This window comes from Leguminivora glycinivorella, chromosome 10 (genome assembly GCF_023078275.1).
Source record: "Leguminivora glycinivorella isolate SPB_JAAS2020 chromosome 10, LegGlyc_1.1, whole genome shotgun sequence".
Lineage (NCBI taxonomy): Eukaryota > Metazoa > Arthropoda > Insecta > Lepidoptera > Tortricidae > Leguminivora > Leguminivora glycinivorella.
In genome coordinates this window covers 12,075,678-12,092,961 of record NC_062980.1, presented here as the reverse complement: position 1 = coordinate 12,092,961, position 17,284 = coordinate 12,075,678, and the positions used below count along the sequence as shown (strand labels likewise).

Genomic DNA, 17,284 nt, shown 5'->3' with positions numbered 1-17,284 from the left:
GAGAATAATTTTTAATCCAATCCACGTTTGACGTTGACAGTTGGAGTTGTCACATTTTAAAAGATTGCTAGAATAAAAACATTAGTACTCCTTTTATGTTTAAATTAGATATATAATTTATAAAATTATATTTATTTATAACTTGTACTTCTGTTGCGTATTTCATTATTCCTGAGACATTTATAATGAATTTTGTCAACATACCTTAACTCGACTGCGAATAACAGAAAACATACATCAAGCTAAAGAATTTTAACAAAAGTTAAATAAAATTTAATTCTTATGAAAAGTAAAATTATAATTATACACATTTATATCAATAAAATTAATGATAAATAAAAAACTGAAGTCAATCAATTTCTAATAGGTTTTGAAACGTACCCTCGTATCGCGATTTCGCGGTTATTTTTATTTGTTCTGTCAAATTGAATTATAACGTCAAACTGTGTGTCCATTGTGTTCCGTATAAAACACTTTTACTTACAAGATTTCGTGTTTCCGTAGTGTTTCCGCCTTTATTATCGGTATATACTGTAATTTATCTGTTGGATCATTAATTGGATTAAAGGAATGAGTGGTAAATCTTATGAATAGGGACTATTTTTTTCAGTATCCGAATGTGAAACCGCCAATTGCACAAGATTTAGCCGTAACCCCCGTGATTCGAAACTAATAATTTGAAATAGCTATCTTGTCTACGTAAAGAAGCCTCCTTGTAAAAATCAACCGTAAATATGTGGAACGGTACGTACTTTTTACAATAATTGAAGACGTACTTTTGAAGGTTATAATAACATCCTAATAAAACAAATGCTTTTTTAGACCAATCAGCGGCCGGGGGCGGATTTTTCAATTCTCCTAACCAGTTTGGCAATGCAAACACCCCAAACCAGCCTCAAAAAACGGTATGTATCATGTTGCAATTCTCATGAGACATTACTCAATTTATTGTAAAACTAATTTAAGCTATATGTTTTTACTCAACAGCCAATGAATGTTTTTGTTTAAAGCATGTCCTTAGGTCAACAACTGTGTACACCTTAATTAAATATGGGAAGAAACTTGCCTTATTTATTGCCGCTTCAATAATCTATTTTGTATGGAGATTCAAATTGGATATCAATTATATCACGCTGATGCTACGTTTTTATTCCATTATTATAAATTACTTGACTGTTCTTAAATAAGGCAGACAACCTGGAATGTCCTAGTAATCCTTTCAAAACAAATGTCAAATGAATCAGAAGCTTATTTTGTAATTGCTAAGGTTAAAATTATTAACTAATAATAGTAAATTAGTAACTAAGATAAGGAACTGTTGTGTGCACTTGAAATAAAACTAACTAAACTGAAACTACAGTAAACCTTTATTGTGCAAGTGTTATGTTTTGAAATCATGGTTTGTTAAAACAACTTATGCTTTTCATTTTGGCAAAATAAATACAGAAAGGATCTGTTTCTGTTCTTTGTTTGAACTAGGCAACATAATCTCCCAGATTCACACAACTCTTCAAATCGTAATGAGAACTAAAAATGTTTACATATTTAGATAAAACCCTGATCAAATGATTTATTCAACTTCTGCATTTTTCTTAACAATTTTTTCTTGATGGCTTAAAATCACTACTTATATCATTTCAGGGTCGAAGAGCATCTCGTACAGCACCCATTGTAATCCGCCAAGCACTCCACTGTGGTGACGACGGTGTAAAGATATGGGGCACAGAAATACAAATTGTATCCCTGGTAGCGAGAGTCAGGAACATTCGGATGCAGAGCACCAAAATTACTTACACAATCCAGGATGTGACGGGCAGGATGAGAGCTGTACTCTGGTTGGACCAGGAAGCTATGGATGAGGATGTAAGTTTATTTCGCGTCATACTGAACAATGGGATCTTTAAACCCTCCTCCTCCCTTGCTTAACTTCTCGTATGCCGGAATGCGGATCTGCTTAGGAGTAAACACATGCGCGGATCCAGGGGGGGGGGTCATGGGGGTCATGACCCCCCCCTGGAGCTTAAGTTGGCCATACAAATAGACCACGTGACCCCCCCTGGGGCCCCGGGCCTTTACCACGTGACCCCCCCTGGGCACGAAGCTGGATCCGCGTTTGAGTAAACAATATGAAAAAAATACAGCATGCAAGAGGTTAAAAAGTTTAGCTGGGGACTTTCTATATGTTTATCTCCTAACTCACAGCTACCTAAACTTATTTAGCCACACCCCCTGTTGTCCTCAAAAAATGAGATGTAGGCTTGTCTCTTCACGAACTATGAACTGTTAGGAATAAAATCCCATCAATGACGTCTGAGAACGTGCTCGTTCAGTATAGGATCGAGCCGCGGTTTGGATCGAGGGAATGACTGGACAATGAGAGCTAATAGCAGAGCAACAAAAAAGTCCGTTTTCATAAACTATCGGTCGACGGACGCGGAATGTTACTATCTGTGGACTAGCGCACGGACGTCCGATTGAAATCTGGCATTCTCTGGATGTGGTTTGTGAACTAAATGAGCAAAAGACACTAAAAGAGATAGGTCGCGGTCTACGATTTACGACGGACGTCCTAATGAGATGGCCAGGCCTCTTTTAATAATGTTAGGAACCCAACAGTTTGAACTTGTCCTAACTTGTCTTAACAAAGCTGTTGTGTGTCTAAGCATTTCCCTCACCTTATTGCTTACCTAGTACTTATTTAATTTTTACTTTGTATCTGTTCCAGGATAAGTCTTCACCCAAAGTCAATGTAAATGACTACATCCAAATTTATGGCAATGTGAAAACCAATAAAGGCAAAAAAGTTGTGATGATTTTCAAAATAATGCCCATTACAGATGTCAATGCAATCACATTCCATTATTTACAATGTATTAATAATAAGGTGAAAATGGAAGCAGAATCAAAGAAGGTAAGTCAAGTAGCAGGCGTCCATAGACTCTGGCGACAGCTTACTACCAAACAAGCAGCTACCATGATATGAACTTGGTCTTTAATAGTTTGCTCCACAGATGTCATATATACCATAGATCAAGCAAACGTATCTACTTAGCGTGTCAAATGAACTCAGTGAAATCCACTGAGTTGTCCGTCTTTACTCGCAGCTTGTAGCTTTCGGGCGTCAATTTTTGTAAGTTGAAGTCAACCAAAACATAAAAAATGCCTCGTTACGTGATATTCAATTGCAACAACACAAAAATTATGAACAATCAAGAGCCTGAGACATATTTAAAATTACAGGCAAGAATCAACTTCAGTACAAAATTTGACACGCTCGGCCCCTATACAAATATATGAATTTGTTTCTTCTATCTAAATTAAGTTCTGTGGTTTGCTCATTGTAATAAGCATAAGCAAGTACCTCACAAAATAAAATTCAGTTGAAGATACAATGAAAACAAAATTCAACCAGTCTAAGTAAAATTCTTGTGGAAGAATTAAAATCAGAAAATCTAGAAGCAAACAATGAAGATGAGCTTCTTCTTCTTCTCAGCATATTTGCATCCACTGCTGAACATATGCCTCTTTCATGCAGCTATTTCTAAAATACTCTGTTTATCCAGGAAAAACCTGTTGCAAACACCAACTCTACATTCAACGGAGGTCTGCCCGCCAACTCAATGGTGGGCATGTCAGACAGTGGGGGCTCCGTCAACGGTCTGAACCCGCGCCAGATGATGGTGTTCAACCTCATCCGGGCCTCCACACAGGAACAGGGTATCAGCAAGCAGGACATGTATGCGTCGCTGAAGGAACGCATGCCGCAGGTTGAATTCGAGTAAGTTTTTGCACCATGAGAATTCATACTCATCATAATTTGTCTATACAAGTACAAGTGTTAAAACCAGTCGGATCAATTCCAAAACAATCGCAGCCTTTAGTTGTATATTATGGTTTGGAGTGGAGGACCCCCTTTATTTATGATAATTGCTGAAGCTTAGCACAAGAACTGAGCTCCTAAATAGGAACTTTGTCCAACCCATTTGTTGCCCGTTGTTATCATACGCGCGCAATCATACCTATTTAACTGTCAGCAAATTTTTTATGCATATTCAGAAAATTTATTTTCTCATTTTTATTACAGAAACATTCTGGAATGGATGTGCGGTGAAGGCCACATCTACTCCACTATTGATGAAGAACATTTCCGAGCTACTGATGCTTTTTAATTTAGGTAATCATATACTTTCTGTATCCCATATGCTGTTGAACGGCCAGTTATTTTTGTAATAAAAAAAGCAAGTTATCATGTATGTGTTGTTTTTCTTAAACACTATCTTATCTCTTAGAAGAAATAAATGAATGGGTTCTGGGTTCACATAAGGCGAGGCAAAAATACGAGTACATATGTGCTCTCACGTGCCTCGGCCGAGGCAGCATGAAAATTTTGCTCGGTCAAACAACCAGCCTCGAATAGGGCATATCGTGAGTATGCTATCGGCAGTAGGGCATGTGGTGACCTAGCTTATAATTAAGGAATTCATATGAAAAAAAACCGGCCAAGAGCGTGTCCGGCCACGCTCAGTGTAGGGTTCCGTAGTTTTCCGTATTTTTCTCAAAAACTACTGAACCTATCAAGTTCAAAACAATTTTCCTAGAAAGTCTTTATAAAGTTCTACTTTTGTGATTTTTTTCATATTTTTTAAACATATGGTTCAAAAGTTAGAGGGGGGGGACGCACCTTTTTTTTCCTTTAGGAGCGATTATTTCCGAAAATATTAATATTATCAAAAAACGGTCTTAGTAAACCCTTATTAATTTTTAAATACCTATCCAACAATGTATCACAGGGTTGGAATGAAAAAAAATATCAGCCCCCACTTTACATGTAGGGGGTACCCTAATAAAACATTTTTTTCCATTTTTTATTTTTGCACTTTGTTGGCGTGATTGATATACATATTGGTACCAAGTTTCAGCTTTCTAGAGCTAACGGTTACTGAGATTATCCGCGGACGGACGGACGGACGGACGGACAGACAGACATGGCGAAACTATAAGGGTTCCTAGTTGACTACGGAACCCTAAAAAAACAGGAAATGTAAGAAATAACATTTATTCTTAAATATCTCAGTTCATTCAATAATTTACAGATCAATTGTTCTACATTTAAGACTTATTTTATAAACGGATGTTTTATCTTTTGAGCTCTGCATTTTAGTGAAACTCAAATTTAATTCCATATTAAATTACATGAAACCTTATTGAAATGCAAGTAGTTGACAATGCTACACATGCCTATAGATTATTATTTTGTTGATGTTACAAAAGGTTAAATGTGAATGGCACACAAATCCAGTGATTATACAAAAAGATGACATCTACATAATTTATATTATGTAACACAAGTAAAAGTGAATGTGATTACTCTTGTAAAATAAAAATTGTGTGGGAAGCACTTTTATCTTAGGCTGCTTTATTATCAGTGATCGGTTTTTTGGATTCACCCTCGCGGGATATCAAGTAGAAAAGTTAATATTGATACGACGAAATTATCTCTAAGGAACTTTTTACTCTTACATGGCAACCAGTTGAGACAAAAACTTCTATTCTTTTGCTAATCTCTACACTCTATTAAGCAAAATATATTAGAACCTCCACAAAGTATTACCTTACATCTTATAATGTTAATGTTGTTGCTTTATATTTTTGGTTGAGCAATAAAACCATTTGGCATTGTGGACATTGTACATATTTTTTTGCCTTTTCTAACAACATTAAGCCCGGATTCCCGGGGCATATCCATACTAACATAATGATTGAGGTCGTTCACCCCATGTCGAATCCAAAAAACTGATCACTGTTTATTATTCCTATATCTGCAATGTCTCATTAAAAAAATATGCATGGAACTTTTACACTTTAAACGAGGTATGGATCCACAAGCAATAAAAGCACTTCACATACTCTCCATATTGATAATTAGGCTTGTGTCGTTCACGAACTATGAACTGTTAGGAATAAAATCCCATCAATGACTGAAATGAACTGAATCTTTCCGTGGTCTGAGAATCGGTCTTTGCTCATTTAGTTCAGTACAGGATCGGCGAACGCGAGCGGTTTGGATCGAGAACGAATGTGTGACTGCGCCGACCGAGAGTGAGAGCTACTTAGCAGAGCAACAAAAAAGTCAAGTTTTCATATTAAACTTCGGTTACTTACAACCTTTCGGCCCGGAATGTTACTATCTGTGGACTATTCGTATCATTTTGACACTATTCGGTCCCATTCGTTCTGATCTTTCCGACCGCAACGGTCGCTGGTCTGTCTGAACTAAATGAGCAAAAGACCTAAAAGAGCGAACTAGTTCGTGGGAGCGACTGAACGAGATCGGAGCGCTCCGATCAACGAACGAAACGGCACAAGCCTATTGATAATTACAATTGCATCTTCATACTGAATTAACCACTGAATACATCTGCCAATGGTTGATTAGTAAATGCACCCTTATGATGGAAGAATAGATTTTAACCTATCACATCTTATAATTCATCCCTCAAAGCAGTATTTCTGACATCAGCCTTGGTGCCCTGATATGTTTGGCTCTCCAACTGCACATCTTTCAGCTCTTCTTGTTCCAATAGGAACTTCTTAGCTGTCCACGCCTGAGAGCCATCTTTGAACATGAAAATGGCTCTGTCATCAGCAATGAGGTACCTAAAATGAGATAAATGGATAGGTTAGTGAAGAAATCTAAATTTTGAATCCCGGTAAGGGCATTTATTTGTGTGACAAGAACAGATATTTGTTCCTGAGTCATGGATGTTTTCTATATATATAAGTATTTGTATATTATATATCCAATCTGTGTAAGAATGTCCTATAATATTTATTAATTTTAAGTTAGTGTCACTAGCAAAGTTTACCCACTATTTGTTATCTTCCTGGAATATGAATAGTCATGGTTTTTTGGAACCCTGGGGTCAGCTTGGCAACCAATCAAGAATTGGCATCGGCGCTAGGGTTTACCAGATAAAATAAGGAGAAAAACGGTTAGATAAATAGTAGCTGTATACTCGCCTCTCTGCCTGTATGTGATTACTCCAGAGACCTGTTTGCCAAATTTTTGTCAATTCGTCTGTGCGCGCTCTTGAGGGGTTGTTAGCCACTGTAACAAACATCATGAGCGTCTGTCCTTTCTTTGTAGCTTCCAACACAGCTTCTGGATTCGACATATCCATTTTGGTTATGTCTATTGCCGGTGGCTTTCGAAGGTGTTCTGGTAACTCATCTTCTGGGAGGGGCTCTTCATCTTCTTCCCACTGGTCTAACAGTCTGTAATGAAGATGTAAATAAACATAATTATGTCAGGAATATGGAATTAGTTAAGAATATAACTGTAATAAATACCTTTCCATGTCAGCTTCGGTAAAATCTGTGATATCCTTCTTTGCCCAATCTGGTTTATTTTCGGATTTCTTAGAAATAACAGCAGATATGCATATCGCAAGTAATATAAATAGTAGTTTAGCCATTATTACTGAAAACGCGAACAATATAAAAAAATAGTAGGCGGCAACTGGTCGTCTGCTAATGCTAAACAACACGTAAGTACTTGGTAAGTACATTCACTGAACGAATGAAATGAATGAAAATAAGGCTTCCCAAAGACAGTCTTAAAAATTCATAATCTTAAAGAAAACTTGTATGCAATCTGACAGTTCAAATCTGTCAGTGTCAGTTTGAACCATAGATTTAGAATTATTAAACTAGATTGTTTAATTAGGTCAAAAAGTGTGTCCACATGAGAGGTAATTGTTTGGGCTGGTGTCCTTCTCGCACTTGCTGGCAATGTCAACATTATTCAGTGACGTCATCACTGTCATAAATTGGGGATACCAGTCAATTTTCAAAGTTACTACTAAATCTACTAACACCCAATTGAAAGTATTTTTTAATTATACAAATCTTTGATTTACAGGCATCAAAAAAATCACATTACAATTATTTTCAAATTTTTTGAAATGTATCGAAACCCTAGTTTGAATATAACATTAAAATAAAATAAGAAGTTATAAAGTCAGGTAATATACAGATAAAAATACTACTAATATGGGAACCTCATTAACACTGGCAACACGTGCGAGAGGGACACCAGCCCAAACAATGCCCTCTCATGTGGACCGTTTTCGCTAGTCTGATACGATCGACTTTCTGTTTCAGTAATAAGGTTTAATTTCGTATGGCAAAAAATGTGATTGAGCTGTCCCCTGTAAAGGTCTTTGGTTTGAACTGTCAGATTGCATACAAGTTTTTTTTAAGATTATGAATTTTTAAGACTGTCTGTGGGAAGCCTAAATGTCAAAACTTTTCAAAAGTGTTGCCATAACAAAAATATCATCTAATATAATAGTGTGTGTTATGTTGGTAGAATTGTTCGTCTAAAATTAGTGAAAACTTGGCGAAGCTTTTTGTCCTGTTCTACTTGGCGCATTTATGACAACACTAGTATACTTCATCTGTGGACTAGAAAAAAAAGCTTGACAGCAACGGAATTGTCAACAAAACCGTTTATTTTGTTTATTTCATTTCAATATTATTTCGTGTTTTAATCGTGATTTCGATATTTTAAAATGGAATGCAAGACATTCCATAAAGGAAAATACTATATTACTTTTAAACGAGGATTTGAAGACAGTAAAAGAGATGTTACTGTTACTATCATGAAGATTTTCGGCAGTGATAGCTTGGTATGTAAATTAAATATTTTATCAAACTTTACCATTAAATATGCTTTGTGTAGGTACAGTTATATTTAGATCGTTAAATCTTTGTTTCATTACAGCGAATATCTCTTTCCGACGAAGATGATCCTACGTTTCTATGCATTCTCAATGTTTCGAGGTGCGACTACGAGGATCTGAAGAAACAGCAAGGCCTGTTGATAGATTTCGATAATTTCCCGTCGCAGCTAGTTAGGCTCCTTCAACAATGTGCATCAAACAATATGTAAGCCATATTTAAATAAGTATAAATATATAGGTATTATAGAACATTCTTACACAGATTGACTGAGTCCCACGGTAAGCTCAAGAAGGCTTGTGTTGCAGGTACTCAGACAACGATGTATATAATATGCAAATACTTATTTACATAGAAAACATCCATGACTAGGCACAAATATATGTGCTCATCACACAAATAAATGCCCTTACCGAGATTTGAACCCGAGACCGCAGTGTAGCAGGCAGGGTCACTACGTGCTAGGCCAGACTGGTTGTCATTTAGACTTGCATTATTTATTTGTAAACATGATTACAGACTTGCATTATGACATAACAAGAAAAATTAGACATATACATTTTGTGTTCCGATTTTGCGTGTCATCCTTTTCAATTATGTATTGAATTTTTTTCCATATTGCATCTCTATGTAGAATACTGTGTTGGTATTATACTTCAAGGTATTATTCTCAAAAAATTTGTTGAAGCACACACATATATATATCAAGTGTATTAAATTAGTAAAATTGAAAGTAGTAACACTAGTATGTAGGTATTTGATATGTTGTTGTTGATTGTCCTAGGGCACCCCATAGGTGTATAGGGCCTCCACAAGATCCTTCCACACCTTTCTATCTTGAGCCACCGTCTTGGGCTTGTTCCAACTCAGTATTTGATGTCTACTGGTTGAATTCAAAACGGAATGGAATTTTAATTTGTATCTTTATCTTTCAGGTTCCTGATTGTGCAACAGACAAATCCAGTCCAATTTTATTTTGAAATTGTGGAGCACAATGAGTTCAGGCGTTTAGTTCATTTGTCACTGAAGACTGGGCCGGCTACAGATGCAGACATCAAGCAACATATGGCTGATACTATCAATAATTTAAAGGTACCTTAGTCTGTTTTACCATATTGGCGATAACACATTCCTACAGCTTCGCGATAGTGGACACAACTTAATTCACTTGTTTTTATTTACCTTGAAACTTTTTTTTTATTTTTACCTTGGAATTACTTTGGAACTGAATGTTTCAGTTACTGTATAGTGAAACGTACATTTTAATGGAGCCCCAATTACCAATTAAAAAAGGTGTATTTCTTTTATCTCTTAACTGGAAGTGAGCAGGGGTAAGCTATTTTCCTACTTAATATTACATCAAACATGTCAAATTATGTTAAACTAGCTTTTATCTGCTGCTTTGCTCGCATTAAATAATTTCGTTAATTGCAGAATACTCCATATAAATTTCCACCCCACCATTTTAGGGAAGTGGGGGGGTTAGAAAGAGACAAAAAGTAGCTCATGTCACTCTTTATCCAAATTACTTGTGTCGTTTTGCCGTGAAAGCCGGACAAACAGACACACACTTTCCCATTTGGATGGTGATAAGCAATAATGTGTCAACCCACAAAAACTAAAAAAATGAGATTTTAATGCCATGTTATAGCTGGATTTTTAAACTTCTATTTGCAAAAATGACCTTTTCATTTTGAAAATTTTTACTATCCCAAAAGTAAAAAAATAGGTTTACACAAATCCTATATCGTGTGTTGCCTGTTTTGCATTAATGTGTCAAGAACCTTAACTTATTATAGTAATTGGCAGAAGACATATTTAAATTACAATAATGTGTTATGAGGGTTGACTCAACGATTTTTTTACACTTGACTCATTCTTGCAAAACGCAAAAAATGACATAGTTACCCACTATGAGACTTGAATGATTATTGCAAAATGATATTTTATTCGTTGTTTTATGCTACGACCCGTGTTATAAAACATAAGTCATTATTGTTAAATTATATTCGGGTCATAAATTGTTCGTTTTTGGTGTAAGTACCATGACACTATATTGTAAAATATAACTGTTCATATTAATTTATGTTTGAATAAGTTATGACTTAGTCCATTAGTATATTTTTGCACATGAATAGTAAATTCAGTACGAAATTGAACATTTTAAGTCATGAATATACATATTCGTTATTATAATTTGCAAACATTTTTTACAAGTACGTGTTTATATAAAAATCTAATATAAGCTACTATTTTTTTATAATTACTAATTACATTAAGACGTATTAATGTATGCATAAAAATATTGTTTGATTTTTGAATACTTACTGAATGGTAGTTTATTATTTTGTTAAAGATATTTTATGTTTTGTTCTTGTACAAGTCATGAGTTATTCATAATTTAAATGACTTAGTCTATTTCTTAGCGTAAAAAAATATTTTGTTATGTATATTTTAGATAAGTAGTTTGTTTTTTTAAAAGATGATTATTTGATTTTTGTAACGATTTTTTGTTGAAAAAGCACAGATAATTTAAATATGTGTCTAGAAATGATCATTACTCTAATAGTTAATTTATAGTATTTTATTCAACAGGCGTTTAAAGGAGGTCAAGAAATATGAGTGGCGTACTTTCCACGAGTATTTTGGAGTCAGTTAAACACCATTGCATACAATACTTTTACAACGACCATGCACTTAGTTTTTAATAGTTTTTTTAAATAATTCTCGCGAAATTCACACTGTTTCCTGTATTGCAAAGGTTTGCACTGTCAGCTCAGCTGCCCAAAGCCTTCCCGCGCACGCACGCAGTATATTTAATGCAATGCGTTGCCATGATTACAGAACCAAACAATGCGTTTTCAGTTTTTTCGATACGCACAATCCTGTAAATGACGGATAACAGTTCGGGAGTAGAAAAATCATTAAAAGTTTTGATTAATAAATAATGTATTGATTCCTACATGACGACCGGTCTGGCGCAGTCGGTAGTGACCCTGCCTGCTACGCCGCGGTCCCGGGTTCGAATCCCGGTAAGGGCATTTATTTGTGTGATGAGCACAGATATTTGTTCCTGAGTCATGGATGTTTTCTATGTATATAAGTATTTATATATTATATATATCGTTGCCTAAGTACCCACAACACAAGCCTTCTTGAGCTTACCGTGGGTCTCAGTCAATCTGTGTAAGAATGTCCTATAATATTTATTATTATTTTATTATTTATACCTAATAACATAAGTGACCATGACTGATATGTTACTTAACACTTATAAAGTTAAAAATATGCATAGGTAGAGTATTTTACAATAACAATTTATGTGCTTTAACATGTTTATTTAAGACTCATAGATATTTTTAAACAATTAGCAAAAGTGGGTTAAGTATCATAACACAGTCTTGAAAAAGTTTGACGTCGTCGAACAATTCGCAATAAAAGAAAAGGGCATTATTTCGTCAAATTGAAGTTTGTTTTGAAATTAAGCTACAATAATCACTACTACTGAACGTATTATAGCTGAAAAACACAACAATCTATATAAAAAACAATTTTTTTTATGAGAAACACAAAAAAATGAGAAAAAATCTTTAGACGCCATTTTCTCAAAATGGTTGGCGTGTGGGTTGACACATTATTGCTTATCACCATCCATTTATGATATTAGTATGGATTAGTAGGAAAATAGCTGACCTCTGCTTATAACAATTTTGGGCAAATTGAAGTCAATTTTCCTTACAAATAGTTTGTGTGCTGGGTGGCACAAGTTTAAATATGTTTCAACAATGATTTCAGAATACCTTGGCATCTTTTAAAAGCTCAGCAACAAGCAGTGAAGTGATGTGGAAGGAGAAGTGTATCAAAATGGAGCAGAAAATACATGAATTGACAAATAACTTGGCTGAACTGAAGGATGACAGGAGAAAGAATGAGATTGAGTTTCAAGAAGCATTGAAACTGGAGAGAGACAGGGCTGCTCAGGTAATAGGACTAATCTAGAATAGTTTAGGTGATAAAACCCATCCTAAGTCTAATCAATCAATGGTTATTATAAAAAAAAAGTCAGACAATACATTTGCATTTCAAATATTACTGGGTTTTGTAGTTGACCATGATTTGGAATAATTCTCTTATTAATAAAAAAATCTTAATAAATCTTAAAGTATATTAATTATGTAGGCTGTTCATAAAATCATCTTTGTTCACAATTTAAATTCTAGGAAAGACAACAGTGGCAGAAAAATGCAGATATAAATGCAAAAGCTCAGCTTGCAAGTTCAGAAGAAGCCTTGAACAGGAAAAACAAACAGATTGAAGAGTTAAATGCTATATGCCAGCAGCTGAAAGACAAAATAGGCCATTTGGACAACCAACTGAGGTGATCATTTTGTAAAAAGAATTGAAATTAAAAAGTTTTTCAAATTATTCAAATCAATTTATGTGAAAATTGGCAATGATATTGATGCCACTCTTTTGCTAATAATGAAGTTTTTTAAAAGTACATGATAGACAGTAGATTATTAAAGGAGTTATTACACAATAAAGATATATATAACATGTACATTATGTATATGTAATCTTATCCATACTAATATTACAAATGGGAAAGTGTGTGTTTCTGTTTGTTTGTCCGTCTTTCACGGCAAAACGGAGCGACGAATTGACGTGATTTTTAAGGGGAGATAGTTTAGGGGATGGAGAGTGACATAGGCTACTTTTTGTCTCTTTCTAACGCGAGCGAAGCCGCGGGCAAAAGCTAGTATGCAATATTCCTAGTATCATAACATTTTGAAATGATTATTTGTCTAATTTCAGTGAAAAATCTCAAAGACTAATGCTGTTAGAGGGAGAAGTCCAAAAGTCTCATATAGAAGTAGCTACATTGAAGGCAAAAAATGCAAGCTTAGACAGAGAAATTACTGAAAAAGAAAAACAAATTAACAACTTGAACACAAGATGTACTTACTTAGAAAAGGTAAATTATTTAAAATATTTTTAAAAGAGCTTTAGTTTTTGTATTGATTTTTTTGCACGAAACTAAATATTTTATATCTGATATTACTGCTGTTTTGTTTTAGATTGGGAAAGATAATGCTGACCTTGTCACTGAGCTGAAAAACTCGTTACAAATAGTTAAAAAAGAAAAGGTAACTACTATTTTGCTTTTTGTAGAAACCTTTCTGTATCTTCCTATTATTCCAAGACCTACACTTGACAAGGACTGCAGTAGAGAATATTACACAAAACTCTGTGCAGAGGGCGCCGCTGGCACATTGAGGGGGGTCTACCGCGTACCGCGTACCATGTTCGGTATCTTACGTCTTTGTTGCACTTGTAAATTCGCACGTAAGTGTGACAGTATGGTAGTATATGTTTAGTTGTGGGATAGTGTATTATATTATTCAGTTGTGACAAATATCTGAAAAGTTCTTAAGGGACCGTCCCCACTCAGGCGACGCATATGTCTTGAGACACGGAACGGACGTCAGCGCCACGCCGCCCGAATGTAATTTAAAAAATGTCTCCTCTCCTCAGTACATGTTGTATAGGAAGGACGAGCAAGGGACGTCGCTTGGCGCGCCCCAGGCCGCGCGGTGCGCGCCAAGCGACGCGTCGCCTGGGGGCGCGTCTTACGTCCTTCCTATACAAAATGTACTGAGGAGACGTTTTTTAAATTACATTCGGGCGGCGTGGCGCTGACGTCCGTTCCGCGTCTCAAGACATGCGTCGCCTGAGTGGGGACGGTCCCTAAGATGATGTGAGAGGTTTTTTTATTGTGTGTGAAGTTCTAATTTTTCTGTTTTTCAGGTAACTTTAGAAGAAAGACTAGCTGTAAGTGAATCACTAGCGAATAGAAATAATGAAGCTGCAAATTCAACTTCAGAACAACTGCTGAAGGCTAACCAAATAATTTCGAAACAAAATAATGATATCATTGAAATGAAAGAAAAGGTAATTAACCGAGCAAGGTCATGTTTTAACATAATAAATAATTATACAATGCCAAATGGACATTTTACATAACTGTTTTTGATTATTTTCAGATACTATGTCGAACAGCAATAGCATTAGAACAAGAAAAAGTTATAGAGAAAAACAATAAAGAAATTGAGGAGCTCAAGTCTGAGATAAATATGACTAAACAGAATATTGACAGTCTAAAAACAGAATTGGACAAGCTAAAAGAAAAGTATAAAATAAACGAAGCAGCATTGAAAGATAAAGAAGAAATGATAAAGAATAATAATATGGGTAACCATTCTTTATTGATATTTCCAATCTGCCAGGCAAGTATGGTCGCGCGATAAATGATAAAACATCTGGCCCTATCGCACTATTTGTAAGTGATTGCCTGCCTGAAATTCAGAATTCCTCGCACGCCAAACGGCCAATATAGACGTGCATTGGCCGCTGCCGGGGCAGTTCGCTCTTCTTAGGTGTATGTTGGCGTTTGCCGCGCTAGAAAACGCTTCGCGACTATGCTCGCTCTGTGTAATACATCCAGCTAATGGATTCTATTTATCCTATCTTTGATTAAATTCAAACAAATTACAGTGATCCAATGGCTGCATAAAAAAATGGAGGATACTTGTGAACCAATCAGCGCTGTGAGAAACAAATCATTCAACGGAGCCGCCAAACATAGCTCGACGCCGCATGTTCAGCCGAATGAGAGTTCAGATTTAGCTGAGGGCATGTCAGAAGAATCTATAAATTTTTATGCTACATCGAAAATGTAAGTGTTCTAAAAACTAATATTGCTCTTTAGTTACGAATTCACGAAATATGTTTTTGAACATACGCATTTAACACCTTTCCTAAGGCCTCCGCCACACATAAAGCGTTTTGGTAGCGTAGCGTTAGCGGAGCGCAATGATAGCGGTGCGTCGGACGAACGCCGGCGTTCCGCTCGCAATCCGCGTTCGTTAGTTCCCGCCGGCGTCCGCTGGGCGCAACACCAGTGTTCGTCCGGCGCACCGCTATCATTGCGCTCCGCTGACACTCCGCCTAAGCATAATGAAAGAGAATAGTGACTCATAGAAATGTAATATACATTTTAATATGAAGTGTTCATTCTAGGTCCACATTTGAAGGAACTCCTGTAACGAAAACTCAAGATCATGGAAATAAAATCGGACTTGACCCGAAATACCTCAGACCGGCTGATGATAAAACAAACAAGATTACAAAAGGTATATTTTTATACATTTTCTTTTTTCTCGACTTTTGTTCTTAATGTGTTTCTAATAAGTCTTTGTTTCAGATTGCGGATCACAGAAGTCCGTAAAAGGAAAGGAAAATGACAAATTCAGTTTACCTCAAGTGGATTACAGAGAAAAAAAATCTTCGCGAAAAAATACCTATCGGGCGACACCGGTGTCGGCATATTTTCCATGAGAATTTAATCCCAGTTTGGTGTTAAATAGTACATTACATCAGAGGCCGGGAAAATGAGGATTTCCGGCCGGATAGGGATACGAGGCCGGGAATCCGTTTTCACGCCGAGGCATGTATAGTGCTTTTCTCAAACATACAATGAAATAAAAAAAAAATGCTCTAAAGGACAATATTTTATGAAAAAAAGTTACTTTGCAGGCCTAGGCCTAAAAAATAATATGAAATCCCTTTACAGTCCTCTCGAGTTGTTGCGCCCAAAAAGCGATACTTCCCAGCCCATTTTAAGGAACGTAAAGACAATATTTCATTGCATGTTTGAGAAAAAACAGTTATCTATCCCAAGGCTTGGCAAATAGAGATTCGAGAGGCAGGATCGGTTGTTTATCAAACTTTTTGTCACAGTAAAAGCGTTCGCAAAATGTTGCTGTATTGGAGGTATCAGTCCTTTGATGAGTGTCCAATCTGTTCTTATCCGGAATTTCCACCCAAATGTGACCCTAAGAACGTTTTAAACCACTTGTGGACTTTCGAGATTCCTGTAAGTTGCTGGACCTGCCTTAGAACAAGAGTTGCCAAAGAAAACTAGGAAGAGGTTACTTCCCAACTAGACAATAGGTATTGTTCGTGATTGTAGCCCCGTATGAAAAAACACCTAATTACTCGTATTGTTTATAGATGACAATTTTATTGGTTAACCAATTTAATGAATTGAAATGGATCAATTTGATTTCGAAGACATTTTAAAGGAGACGCTTTGGTAGAGGGTCGCCATGAACCAGATTAATTATTCAGTTAAATCTATGTTAAAAAGTATCCTGCTATAGTCTGTCAAACCTGTAAATAAGAATAAAACTATACCTACTCATATCATTCTATTGGGTAGACACTTAGCGTAAGATAAAGGCAATACTTATTACTTTTTTTATTTTTGAAATGAGAGTTACTTATATTATGTACATTAGTTATTATATAGTTGGCAGCAAATTAGTTATTAGAAAAAGAGGCAAAATTAAAATGTGGTCTTAGAAGAATTTGAATTTGGCTCCATTTACTACCTAATTACTGAAAAGTTATTTGTTTTAGTATACATAATTACATATGAAATTTTAATATAAATATTTTAGACAGAAACAAAATTAAGTGT

At 35.6% G+C, this 17,284-nt stretch overlaps 3 protein-coding genes across 4 annotated transcripts; 2 read left to right on the top strand and 1 right to left on the bottom strand.

Annotated features, from left to right (window-relative positions):
• The first annotated feature begins 419 nt into the window (after positions 1-419).
• LOC125230160 (replication protein A 32 kDa subunit) lies at positions 420-4,253 on the top strand. Of its 2 annotated transcripts, XM_048135208.1 has the most exons (7): positions 420-524; positions 611-744; positions 823-905; positions 1,642-1,863; positions 2,726-2,911; positions 3,564-3,778; positions 4,085-4,253. In XM_048135208.1, exons 2-7 carry the CDS (start codon positions 735-737, stop codon positions 4,167-4,169), a joined length of 801 nt encoding a protein of 266 aa, XP_047991165.1. In that variant the 5' UTR covers positions 420-524; positions 611-734; the 3' UTR covers positions 4,170-4,253. The 2 variants fall into 2 exon arrangements, with proteins under 2 accessions (XP_047991165.1, XP_047991166.1); XM_048135209.1 differs by having other exon boundaries at positions 444-744.
• Positions 4,254-5,039: 786 nt separating this feature from the next.
• LOC125230265 (LDLR chaperone boca) lies at positions 5,040-7,547 on the bottom strand. The gene is made up of 4 exons (XM_048135372.1): positions 7,351-7,547; positions 7,021-7,275; positions 6,381-6,657; positions 5,040-5,925 (listed from the first exon to the last, which is right to left on the bottom strand). Exons 1-3 carry the CDS (start codon positions 7,473-7,475, stop codon positions 6,483-6,485), a joined length of 555 nt encoding a protein of 184 aa, XP_047991329.1. The 5' UTR covers positions 7,476-7,547; the 3' UTR covers positions 5,040-5,925; positions 6,381-6,482.
• A 978-nt stretch (positions 7,548-8,525) lies between these two features.
• On the top strand, positions 8,526-16,285 carry LOC125230531 (spindle assembly abnormal protein 6 homolog). The gene is made up of 12 exons (XM_048135714.1): positions 8,526-8,690; positions 8,786-8,949; positions 9,678-9,834; positions 12,538-12,723; positions 12,963-13,120; positions 13,558-13,717; positions 13,821-13,889; positions 14,551-14,694; positions 14,787-14,994; positions 15,298-15,478; positions 15,823-15,935; positions 16,007-16,285. Exons 1-12 carry the CDS (start codon positions 8,574-8,576, stop codon positions 16,138-16,140), a joined length of 1,791 nt encoding a protein of 596 aa, XP_047991671.1. The 5' UTR covers positions 8,526-8,573; the 3' UTR covers positions 16,141-16,285.
• Positions 16,286-17,284: the final 999 nt, after the last annotated feature.